Source organism: Macaca fascicularis, chromosome 17 (genome assembly GCF_037993035.2).
Source record: "Macaca fascicularis isolate 582-1 chromosome 17, T2T-MFA8v1.1".
In the NCBI taxonomy this organism is placed as follows: domain Eukaryota; kingdom Metazoa; phylum Chordata; class Mammalia; order Primates; family Cercopithecidae; genus Macaca; species Macaca fascicularis.
In genome coordinates this window covers 102,939,112-102,951,427 of record NC_088391.1, presented here as the reverse complement: position 1 = coordinate 102,951,427, position 12,316 = coordinate 102,939,112, and the positions used below count along the sequence as shown (strand labels likewise).

The window sequence follows — 12,316 nt, the reverse complement described above, 5'->3', positions numbered from 1 at the left end:
TTAGAAATAGCAGTGAAGCATAAATTTGAAATCGATGAAGCACATGATTATTATTGAGAGAAGAACCAAAATGCCACCTTTCCATGTAAACCGCAGATTTTATCCAGGAAAGGCAGGTGCCCGCGGGCCAGCAGTGTCCCTTGAGGGGCCCATCTGCGCAGTGGGTTCAGAGGGTGTTTCCCGCACAGGGCTGAGGTCAGGGTGTCTGTCAGTGTGATTGGCAACCGTTTTACTTTCTTGATGATTCATATAATAACGATTCGTCTTACAAATGACAGTGTCTTAAGACTCAGTGAATGATAGAAGATGAGTTGAAATTTTTCTCTTTAAAAATTTCTGTGTGTTTTTGTATCCTGTGTTTTATATCCTTAATGTGTATCAGCCGTCCAGTGTGGCCTCGGCCCTGCAGGATGTGTGCTTGCTGTATTCGTTGTATGTTTCACTCATCGTTCCCATGTTTCACTAAGGATCCAAAAGATACTTAACAAAAGTCTTTTGGATCCTTAGTGAAACATACAAATAGAGATAAAAAAAATTCTCTGTGCCTGGCTCCAACTGATAGAAACTTTAAGCTGAGCTGTAGGTGCTAGAGCTACATTGCCCGGGGGCATCCCCACCCCACCACCTGTCTCTGAGATTGTATGGCCTCAGCTGTTTTCTTGGTCTTCTGCCTCAGTTTCCTCATCTGGGGGATGGGGTGTTGATGGCACTTACTTCCTAGTGTTGTCAGGATTAAGTCTGAGTGAAAGTACTTGGAACAGCACCTGCCTGTGGTGGGTGCCCCCAAGTTCACCATTGCCGTGGTTACTTGCCTGGAAGAGCAGGAATGCAGATGATGTAAGGATGAGATCCTTACAGGTGATTAGAGACTTTGAAAACAATCCTAGTTCTTAACAAATGTCGTTTGGATCCTTAGTCTTGAGAAAAATAAATCAGATGGGTACTTTGATAAGGTCACTTTTAAATACAGTAGCATCACTATAAATATGGGTTGAGGAGGTGATTTTGAAATTGTGAACTAATTGTTTTAAGGTATTTTCTTAAAAAACCAAATACAATGTTTAGCAGTACTCGGTGCTATCTCTAGAGGCATCTCCGGATGTGAGGGGGTCCTGGTGGAAGGTGCCTGCCTGAACAAGTGTTTAAGAACAAGTGTTAAGAGCCAGTGTTTGAGTCAAACTTGAAGTTCTTTCGACAGCCTTTAGGGGTCAGTGGAGAACTACGAAAGAGCCTGTTGCTTAGCTGCTGCCCAAGCGGGAGGAGATAGTGGCCACCCAATTTTGTGTGTCGGCGGTCCAGTGTGGCGTCGGCCCTGCAGGAGGTGTGCCTCCTGTATTCATTGGACCTTATTGCCAGTGTTGCTTTGCTTTTGGGATTCTTATAATTACACAGTTACTTGTGGGTCAGCCATAAAAACACATTTAAAACACGTTCCTAAAATATATATTCAGAGTGCTAGGTAAAGAGATCCTAGGCATGTTGGCAGGTGTAAATGGAATTTTTTAGGAACTAACGGACTAGTTGTGCCTTGTGAATTGAGTTCATAGTCATTACAGCCTTAGAGCAAGTAGAAGTTCAGAAATAACTATTTTCTATAGTGTTTAATCTCTTATTTGGGAAAGAAAAATAACTGTGGTATTGTAGGGATTTCAGACTTCTGTCATGTGGATGATTTCACCAGGTTTCTTTTCAGTAGCAGCACCCTCACAGCAGCAACCAGATGTCTCTCACTGTCGCGGGGCTTTGCCTTAAAAGAAGACCATTGGAGATGCTGTCCGCTGTGCTCATTGTAGACACGGTAAAAGGTGATTTTTCTAGAAGGAGAACTATATTCACTGGCAGTACTTTAAGACTGTAAAAGGAAAGAACACCTGTATTCACATTGTTGCTAAATTGACCTTGCTTATAGAAACCTTTTGAAAGGTGTGAGTTTGAGTACTCAAGATCTGAAGGAATGCAGACCGCCTGCTCTGACGTTGAGTGTCCAAATCACGCACTTTTTTCAGGAAATCATCGTTGAGGGCCCACTTAGTGCTCTCTGTTGCTGGTTCCCAGTAACGGTGTGACAAACCAGCTCCCTGTGGCTAAGCAGCTCATGGCCTGTTAGGGCAGAGCAGACATTTACACAGGAACTTACAGTCAATCAATACGGGAAAATCCAAGTGGCATGGGAATGTTTAAATGAGGCATCTGACAGACGTGGGGGTGGTTCCCGAAGGCTCCAGAGGTGATGGTGTCCAGTCTGGCCCTGACAGGTGAGGATGAGCTCTTCGGGTCAGTGGGGAGGAGAGCAGCATGTTCGGCAAAGCTGGGGAGGGGGACTGTGCTGCCAGCATGGGGCCGGGGAGCCCAACCGGGAGCACGTCCTGAAGGTCTGGATTCAGGTCACTGAGAATAATGAACCTGGGGCGCGACCGTGGCGATTAGCAGGGCAGCCAGTTGTGATAATCCGTGTGCAGTGACGTTGGCCTTTATGGTTACAGCAGCCGCGGGGCTGGAGGGAAGGGAATGGATTTGAGGGTGACTTGGCCTGTGGCGCCAGCAGGACCAGGTGATGCGTGTATGGAGGCCAGGGGGTGGTTGGAGTCTCAGTGGCACCTGGGTCTCTGACTTGAGGACCTGGTGGGTGGTGGCATCTTTTACCACCCAGGGAGCACTGGAGGAAGAGCTTCTTTGCGGGGGATAATGATTCCATTCCAATACGCTAATTTGAGGTATTTTTTAGGATACCTTGTGAGGCCATTAATTAGACTGGTCTTAAACTTAAGATAGATCTAGAGGTAAATGTTTTAGATGTCATCAGCCTGGATATGCTTGAAGTTGTGGAGTGGAATGCGGAAGGGGCATCAGTGAGTGGGAACTGCAGTCTCACGGGGTGGCATGGCTAGGAGGAAGATGGGGTTGGGGCGGGGGCCGTAGACCTGTCTGTCTCTGTCGTGGTGCACGATACCTTTTCAACTAACAGACCGCTTCGGAGCTGCCATATAGCATCTGAAAATTTAAAGATATACTTCGGAAGAGTTGGGCAAAATCAAAGTCAAAACTTCTAACGAAGTTAGATGCTTTGTTTGTTGGGAGGCTGTTTAAAATGCCCATATGGAGAAGGAAGTGGAGGCTGAAAATCACAGAGGAGGAACAGATGGATTCAGAGTAAGGGGTTCGGGTTAGCCTTTAAGGAGGGAGAGGTTAGCATGCTAGGAGGGAGAGGCAGGCTTGGAGTGACTGGGGGCACGAGGGATGCAGGCAGAGCTGAGGCCAAGACAGCGAAGCAGTGCAAACCTGGTGGAGTCAGGGCTGCGAGATGGTGAGGCTGGGAGTGAGGGAGAGAAGGGGAAGGCCCCAGGCAGCACTGGGACGGGCTGGAGTGGGATGTCAGGGGTTTAGGTGGCACTGAGCATTGCATGACAGTGTTGTTTGGTAGATGTGTTTGTTCTGTTTTGTGGCCATTCAGTAGCATTTTTATTTCCCAGTGTGACATTAAAGAATCTAGAACATTAATCAGAGAAATTGTACGCTCAAGAAAATCAGAGATTCTGAAATAGAATTAGTGATTTAATCACTAATCACTGTGTATCTACTTTCAGATTGATTTGAAGCCAGAGAAAAAAATTTCTGGTTTCTTAATAGAGCAACAGTGAAATGTAGAAGATGTTAGCAAAAGCATATTCGTGCCACGAAAAACCGGCATGTTACTCAGATGCTGCTGGCTTGACTGACCCTGAAAAGAACTCTGGAGGAAGTCTCAGAAATGCAGGCGGAGCAGAGCAGCATAGCCCTGAGCGTTCATGGGACTGAGCTGCTTCTCTCGTGCGCGGAGCACCCAGCAGGGGCTAGAAAATGGAGAATAGCCACAAAAAATTTTTATGCTTCTGTAACAAATCTAGAGTCCCTCAGAGAAAGTGCTGATAATAGCCGGCTTCGCATTTTTAGGTGAAGGTAAACTTTTAGGTGAAGTTTCACCTTTCATTTTTCGATGAAATCTACAGTTTTGTCAGTCGGCTTAAACCTTCTCTGAAAGAGGTCAGGATGGATAAGTATAACCTGGATAGTTGCTTGAAAAGGTAGAAAATAAAACAGATTGTACTCACTGTGCACAGGTGCACAGCTAAATGTTCGGGTCACACTGAGCGTGTACCTGGGAGGGGTCGATGGAGACGTCGATGTCAGGGTAAGACCTGCGAGTCATGGCTTGTGACTTGTAGAATTCGTGACTTTGTTTCCCAATGAAAAGATCCACCAGTTCTGTGATGATATTAACATAAAAATACAAAAACCTTCCACAAGTGGTTTCTAAACTATTTCGTATAACTTTGCTGCACTGGAGAGAAATCAAATCACATCCGAGAAATATCTTGAGGACAAATCTATGTACGCTCTGTGCACCTGTAGAATGTTTTAAATACTCACCGTTCTCCAGGGAAGACTGGCTGTAGATTTTCCGTTATAGTCCAGTGACTTCAGTGGGGGAAGACACAGTCCTCTCATTTGAGCTCTGCGTTAAAACCTAAAATTCAGTGCAAGTGGTATTTTCCTTAGAATCTTACTGAAACCATAACATGGCTGAACATCACTTAAAACAACACTTTATTATACCCCTTTACATTGAAAAGTAATTGTTGTTCGAGGGATTTTGAGTATTATTCGATTAGAAATCTTAGACTCTTATTTATAGTTTTAGTAGGGAAAAATACACTTACAATTCTAGGATTTCAGATGAACCTCAAAGCTGAACCCTTTCTTCAGATACACATTGACCATATCTGTGGGTTGTAGATTCCTAATGGCAAGAAGGATACTTGGGGTATGTGGAGTGCACACTGTGCTGCAGGAACCTCGTGAGCACAGATGCCCGGCAGATATCCCGGGTCTGCAGGAGCCCTGTGAGTACAGATGCTGGGCAGATGTCACAGGTTTGCAGGAAGCCTCGTGAGTACAGATGCTGGGCAGATGTCACAGGTTTGCAGGAAGCCTCGTGAGTACAGATGCTGGGCAGATGTCACAGGTTTGCAGGAAGCCTCGTGAGTACAGATGCTGGGCAGATGTCACAGGTCTGAGGGCAGCTGGGTCTCTTTTGAGGGTGTTAGAGCTGAAAGTGCATCTCATGGCTGTGGACACTATAGTTCACTGTGTTTAACTGTCTGTGGGGCCATGTAAGGAGCGCTGAGGATTCTTTGCAGAGTTGTAAACTTCATAAGTAAATCTTGTATATGCCTCTGATACATCAGTCATAGCCATTGGCAGGGGAGGCACTTGAGCCCTTGAGTGTGTGTGTTTCCTTGTGAGGCGCTGGGTGGCACATGGATATGGACGAGGGCCCTTTGGAGCTCCTGGTTGGTTGGGTTGCCTCCTCCCGCCTGTTCATTGCCTGAGGGACAGTGTGTCATCCCTCTCTTTAAAAAATGAATTTGCTCCTTCTGAAAGGTGCATTGTCTGAGTCTGCCGTCAGTGATCCCTAACTAAAAATTCTTCTGCCTCTTTGAAAGCAAGCTCTTTTTTTGTCTTTTGAAATTTATTTTTTTAAACATCTTTCTTACTGGCTGCCATCTATTTCATTTAGGTAGGTGCTGGTATATAATGTATATTAATGTCTGCTTTACACCTCTCTGGTTCTCCCTCACCTGAGCCCTCTGTGTTCGAGAATTCTAGCCCCGTCCCGAGGCCCAGGCACCAGGGAGGTGAGGAGTGTCCTCCTCTGCAGTGCGCCCTCCTCCTCTCCCCGGTGCACGGCACGTCCCTGGAGACCGGGCACCAGGGTCAGGTGGTGGTGCTGCCTGTTAGTGGAATCTGTGCTTTCGGACAGCGTTCATGCAATTCACATACATATTTCATGCTTATGTAAGTTGATCATCTGTTTAAGGATTTACATTTTTATAAGGCTTAGAATTCTGTCTCCTCCTCTCCCACTTTTCTCTACTAACTGGGCTGTCAAGTGTTAAACCAAGACAGCAAAACTGCAAGGTGTCAGTTAATCTTCAACTTACAGAAAGAGTGTTTTTAAAAAGTTTGCATTGCCATTGTTATTTTTACACACCTCTATAAAGAGGCTTAAGTCCCACTACTTCTTTCCTCTCTTGAGAAGAGGCAAGACTGACGTCTCACATAACTGCATGAGTAGCAAGTCTCGATCTCGTTATCGAGGTAACTCATTGAGTGCATTTGAAGCAGTAACAAAACATGTCCAAGCTGACCTGTGCTACAAAGCCTTTTTGTAATCACCTCACTGATGGGCCTAGCTCTGATTTGTAATCACCTCACTGATGGGCCTAGCTCTGATTTGAGCCATCACATACATTAGTGTAACAATATGCTGCCATAGTCTTTGAACAAAAAATTAAAAGTGCGAGCAGAGAACTGTGCTCTGTGGTGACCTTCCAGCCTGGTGATGGTTGTGTGATCTCCTAAAGGATAAAAGGAGAGTCTGAGCTCGTCCCTGACCTCCCTCGAGGCTCCTCTTTCTCACAGGCGGTAAGGCCACAGTCGGTTCCTTAAAGAAATGTCACCTTTATCTCCAAAGAGCAAGGGAATAGTAAATGTTTCACGCACAGCAGGCAGACTAATTGTAAAGCCATGAAGCAGAGCTTCTGTTTATTCAGTGCACTGCATTATTATAAAATAAATGTTTTGTATTTAATTTTTAAATACAATTATATTTTGTTTCATGTATTCCTTATTAGGCTCCTATTAGGTAAAGTAGTATAGTACTACTTGGTTAGATAGCTCAATTCTCGTTTAGTTTGAAATGTTCAGAAATTGGTTATGGAGAGGTTTTTTCCTGTTAAGGGGTCAAGAATTTAAATGACTGATTTTTTGTTTTCAGATAGCTTGCAGGTGGGTAAGGGAGAACAGCACGTTGTCGGTAAGTGTACCTGCAGTCACCTCTGACGTCAGCTCTTCCCTTGCAGAGTTCTCTGGGGTGCTGCACCAGTGTCATGTTTTGGCCTCTGAGATGGTCCATTTCATTCATCAGATGCAGTATTATATCACATTTGAGGTACACTTCAGTCACTGTGTTGATTTTAGTTTCAATAAGTCATGTCTTGGTATATGTATATGTGGTGTATATATATGTTTTACATGGTCTATATATATGTGGGTATATATATGTGTCTGTGTGTTTATGTGTGTGTGTATATATATATATATTTTTTTTTTCTTTTTTTTTTTGAGATGGAGTCTTGCTGTTGCCTAGGCTGGAGTGCAATGGCGTGATCTCAGCTCACTGCAACCTCCGCCTCCTGGGTTCAAGCGATTCTCCAGCCTCAGACTCCTGAGTAGCTGGGATTACAGGCACCTACCATTACTCCCAGCTGATTTTTGTATTTTTAGTAGAGACAGGGTTTCGCCATGTTGGCCAGGCTGGTTTCGAACTCCTGATCTCAGGTGATCCGCCTGCCTCGGCCTCCCATACGTGGTATATATTTTGTGAGTGATGCTACACTAGGAAGAACATGAGCTTATCTAGCATCTTTAAATTGTTGTTTCCCAGGTGCTTGAATGTTCTTGGGATGAGCTTTGGAACAAAGTCCAACAGGCCCAGGATTTGGATCACATCATCGCTGCACACGAGGTGTTCTTAGACACCATCATCTCTCGCTGCCTGCTGGACGGTGACTCCAGGGTAAGACTCCGACCTGCTTAGAAACAAGAAACCAAAAGAATAATCTTCTTTTCTTGGGTTCTTGTCAAGTGAGGGAATCTTAGAAATCCCCTGATGCAGCCACTTTGGTAATAATTCACATAATTTTATTACAAGTTTAATGTTGAAGGTACAGTTTTTGAACAGAACTGGAACAGTAGTGCAGTAGTGCTGAAACAAGAATATACTCTAAACTAGACATAAAAATGGTAGAAAATAATAATGCCTTTTCATTTTCTAGATATAATGATATCCTATTGTGGTATTCAAAAGAGAAAACCATGAGTTTTGAGGTTAATATCTTAACAAAATAAGCAACACAATATAAGAACAAAACAGGCCAGGCACGGTGGCTCACGCTTGTCATCCCAGCACTTATTGGGAGGCCGAGGCGGGTGGATCACCTGAGGTCAGAAATTCAAGACCAGCCTGGCCAACATGGTGAAACCCTGTCTCTATTAAAAATACGAAAACAGTAGCCGGGAGTGGTGGTGTGTGTCTGTAATCCCAGCTACTTGGGAGGCTAAGACAGGAGAATCACTGGAACCTGGGAGGCAGAGGTTGCAGTGAGCTGAGATCACGCCATTGCACTGCAGCCTGGGCAATAGAGTGAGACTCTGTCTCAAAAAAAAAAAAAAAAGGAAACGAAACACATGGTAACATGTATGACATTTTTTGCAAACATTCTTTTCCTTTAGGGTCCATGTTCTGAAAGTTGCACGTTCCATGTGGCAAATCTTCTAGAGCTCTGCTTTTATCCTGAGGTCTGGGGCAAGAAGGAACCACATTGCTTTCACTTGAAGCAAATATATTGTGAAGTAGGGGGCAAATATCAAATGCATTTTTGACATGAACTCCGTGACTTCACAGACGTTTCCGGCTGGCGGAGGCTGCCTCCAGCTGGGCCTGCACTCTCCTCGGGGCCTGTCAGTGGAAAACACACCACTTCAGGGCCGTTACTTCATCTAAATTTTAGTATATGTAGGTTAACCAGCCATGAATTTCATTATTAAAGAACTATTATGTCAAAAAGTGGTTGAGATCAAAGCTGCTTCTATATGGAATATTTTTTTTTTTTTTGAGACGGAGTCTCGCTCTGTCGCCCAGGCTGGAGTGCAGTGGCCGGATCTCAGCTCACTGCAAGCTCCGCCTCCCGGGTTTACGCCATTCTCCTGCCTCAGCCTCCCGAGTAGCTGGGACTACAGGTGCCCGCCACCTCGCCCGGCTAGTTTTTTGTATTTTTTAGTAGAGACGGAGTTTCACTGGGTTAGCCAGGATGGTCTCGATCTCCTGACCTCATGATCCGCCCGTCTCGGCCTCCCAAAGTGCTGGGATTACAGGCTTGAGCCACAGCGCCCGGCCTATATGGAATGTTTTACATGTTTTTATAAATATGTGGAAATTTTGTCAGAAAAATAATTTAAAATACTTCGAGGATAATTAATAATTAAAGAAATATACATCTTGAGGTTTGAGGCCCTTGAAACCTCTATTACTAACCATGGTCTTGTTATTGGACTAAAACCACAGAAGGTTTCATGGTGACTGCCAGCCGTTGCCTCTCTGTATTCAGTAGATGCCGATGAGCATCGTCCGCACACGTTTAGGACGTCAGTGTAACAAATAGCTCTGTGTTCCTAGACTCGTGTGCCATTGGCCAGCATGGCCTGTCTCACAGTGCAGTTGCATGGCAAGACAGACACAGGCTCTGTAGCCAGGTAGACCGAGGGTTGAGTTTCACTTCATAGCTTTTGACTCCAGTGTTCTGTTTTAAAGGGCGTGATCCTAGTCTCTTCAATAGATTTGTAAGAATTATATAATTCAAGTATAATGTTGACCATAGTGACTGGCAGATAGGTGTTAGTTGCTATTTTGTGCCTGGGTGTGTGTTTTACAGAGGTGTTTACAGTCACTAGATTTCATGCATTTCAGAAAATGTTTGAACTACTGAGGACTAGACCCATACTGGTATCAGTCCAACTGTGGCAAATAAGTAACACTCCACACAGCTGACAGATAATGTAGGAGATTTAGCCCGCCTACAGGTATGAACATTCTGTATAAGATATATTGTCATAGCTTTTGCCCCTAGACAGTTTCCACTGATAAGAACCCTATCTGGGGGAGGAAAATCTTCCCATTTGTAGCACAGTGCTCTTGTGAAAGTGGGAAGTGGGGTGTTCGTGTGTGCGTTGCTCCCACCTGACGTCGTTGAAGAAGTCATGCCAGAGGCTTCATGATCGTTTCTGAACTTGCCTTTGCTGATGGCTTTACTCCTAATTTGATGATTTGTTTAAAATGAGGTTTTTTTTTTTTTTTTAATAAAAAGAAACCCAGTATGTAAAGCAGATTAAAACAATCCATTATTGACATAAGCAATTTTAAGTAGAACAGTTTTATTATGTCACTCACTAAGAAAACCAAGACGGTTCTGATACGTGTAATTTTGAAGCTGGAGTCTGTGCCTGTTTTTGTGGTTTTTGTTTGTGCATTGTTGAGAGAAATTGTGAATTGGTACCACTGAGGTTGCCAAAGAACGGCCTCCTGAAGGTGCCCTGTGCAGACAGATTGCCAGCAAAGCCCTGCCTGGCAGCCTGAGCTTGAAGTCGATGTCAGTGGGTCACCTTGTAGATAGATTAACTCTTCCAAAGATAATAAATTATTCTTTATTAGACTACATAAAGAAACAAATTAGAGAAATCTTTACTAAAAACAACAGATTAATCCGTCTCTTTTATGTTGCTTGTTTAAGATCCTGTCAAAAGGACAGAACAGCTTCTAAGATGAGAACGTGTAAGATGGAAGATGTGTTTACCGCATTAATCATGTGGTGGTTTTATGTTAGGAACAGCATCCCTTGATCACATCCTTCTGTCATTTGCCAAATCAGTCCACATTGTTTTTGTTGCCATGTACTTTGGAGACCTGATTTTGCATAAGGGCATTGTAGTGAGTGAAAGAGAGCATGGGTTGTTCACTGCCCAATACCGAGTTCTCCTGCTTCCGTTTGTTCAAAAACCCAGTCAGCAAATACTCATTTCAGCCTTGTCTCGCTTGAGATCAGACGTTAGTTCAGCTCTGAATGGTGCTGCTGTGACTCAGCAAATGTATTTTGAACCAAAGCATCGCCAGCCTTTCATAACGGAAAATATTTTTGCAGAATAGTATTAGTCCATTAGACAATGGGTGGTGAGAAGTGGCTTTGCAAATGTCTTCATTAACTGTAAAGTTGTGTTAAAAATAGAGTTAACTCAACTTCTTAGTTTCTCCCCAAATCGACTGTATTGTGTCTTCCCAACCACAGGCTTGGAACCTCTCCTGTTATCTCGGTTTCCTTTATGCTTCTCAAGTACAGTTGTGTCATTTTTCTCCTATAAACTTCTTGCAAATCTTTTGTTACATTATTGCTACATTTGAGAAATTTGGCTGGTCTGAAATGGTATTGATTTTATTACTTTGATCTCTAAGTTTTCTAGTCTAATATTTTCTTGGCGCATATTTTTTATAAATAAAACCAGTTTTGTTTCTTTCATTCCACACAGTCTGCCTTTGCTTCTTTTTTACGCTTCAGAGTGTTAGCTAGGCTGACTCTAAGCACAAAGGGAATCCCAGTCTTATTCCTGACGTTAAAGTGATGCTTTGTTGCTTCACCATTGGCTGTTTTGTTTGCAAAGACATTTGATAGGACCTTTGTCAAACTAAGAGGGTTCTGCCCTACTCCTAGTTTGCTTAGATGCTTTATTTAAATTATGAGTGGGTGTTGAATTTTATCACAGTTTTCTTCTGCACTATTGAAATTAATCCCCGCTCTGCCCTCAGACTGTTAGTGTGTTTTTTCAAACCTAAGATGGCAGAGGGTAGAGTTAACCTTTCTCTTCAGTCATAGCACACTGCCATCAGTGGTCCATGAAAAGCCTCTCATATTTTGTTAGGTTTAATTTTATCCTCTGCCCTGCCAGTACTCCAATTCCACCCTCCTCTACCCCCTTCCCTGCTGTTTGCATCAGTTTTAATGTGTTTGCTCTATGGCCTTGGGTATATAGATGGTATTTTCTGTGGATACATTTTTAATTTATGTAAATGATTTTGTGCTGTAGATTTCATTGTGTCCTTCCATGCCACACTACGAGAAAGATTAATGAAGTACAGTAGTTGTTTACTGAAGATTACTGTATAGTAGTTATAAGCAATGAACGGGAGATCCCTGCTGTGACACTGATATTTGTTTAAAACATTAGGAGTTTTTTCCTCATATTAAGGTATCCTTTTATTCCTGGTATAAAATGTGATACACTTTTTAAAAACCTTGCTGAATTTGCTTTTTATATTTTACTAAGTACTTCCTTTCTCATATTTTTGATTACCTGCTTTTGCTATATCTAAAGAAAAATGGAGATGCTTTCCTATTCTTTTTTTTTTTTTTTTGAGACGGAGTCTTGCTTGTCACCAGGCTGGAGTGCAGTGGCATGATCTCGGCTTAGTGCAAGCTCCGCCTCCCGGGTTCATGCCATTCTCCTGCCTCAGCCTCCAGAGTAGCTGGGACTACAGGTGCCCACCACCACGCCCGGCTAATTTTTTGTATTTTTGGTAGAGACGGGGTTTCACCGTGTTAGCCAAGATGGTCTCGATCTCCTGACCTCGTGATCCGCCCACCTCAGCCTCCCAAAGTGCTGGGATTAT

The 12,316-nt window shown here is 43.6% G+C and overlaps 1 protein-coding gene across 3 annotated transcripts in view; it reads left to right on the top strand.

Annotated features, from left to right (window-relative positions):
* The window catches only part of TUBGCP3 (tubulin gamma complex component 3), a 98,381-nt gene that overhangs the window by 72,671 nt on the left and 13,394 nt on the right, over window positions 1-12,316 (top strand). For all 3 annotated transcript variants that reach the window (XM_074021464.1, XM_045377500.2, XM_045377501.3), the window contains exons 18-19: window positions 6,903-6,991; window positions 7,487-7,618. In XM_074021464.1, coding sequence (XP_073877565.1) covers window positions 6,903-6,991; window positions 7,487-7,618 — 221 coding nt within the window. The remainder of the gene's footprint in view (window positions 1-6,902; window positions 6,992-7,486; window positions 7,619-12,316) is intronic.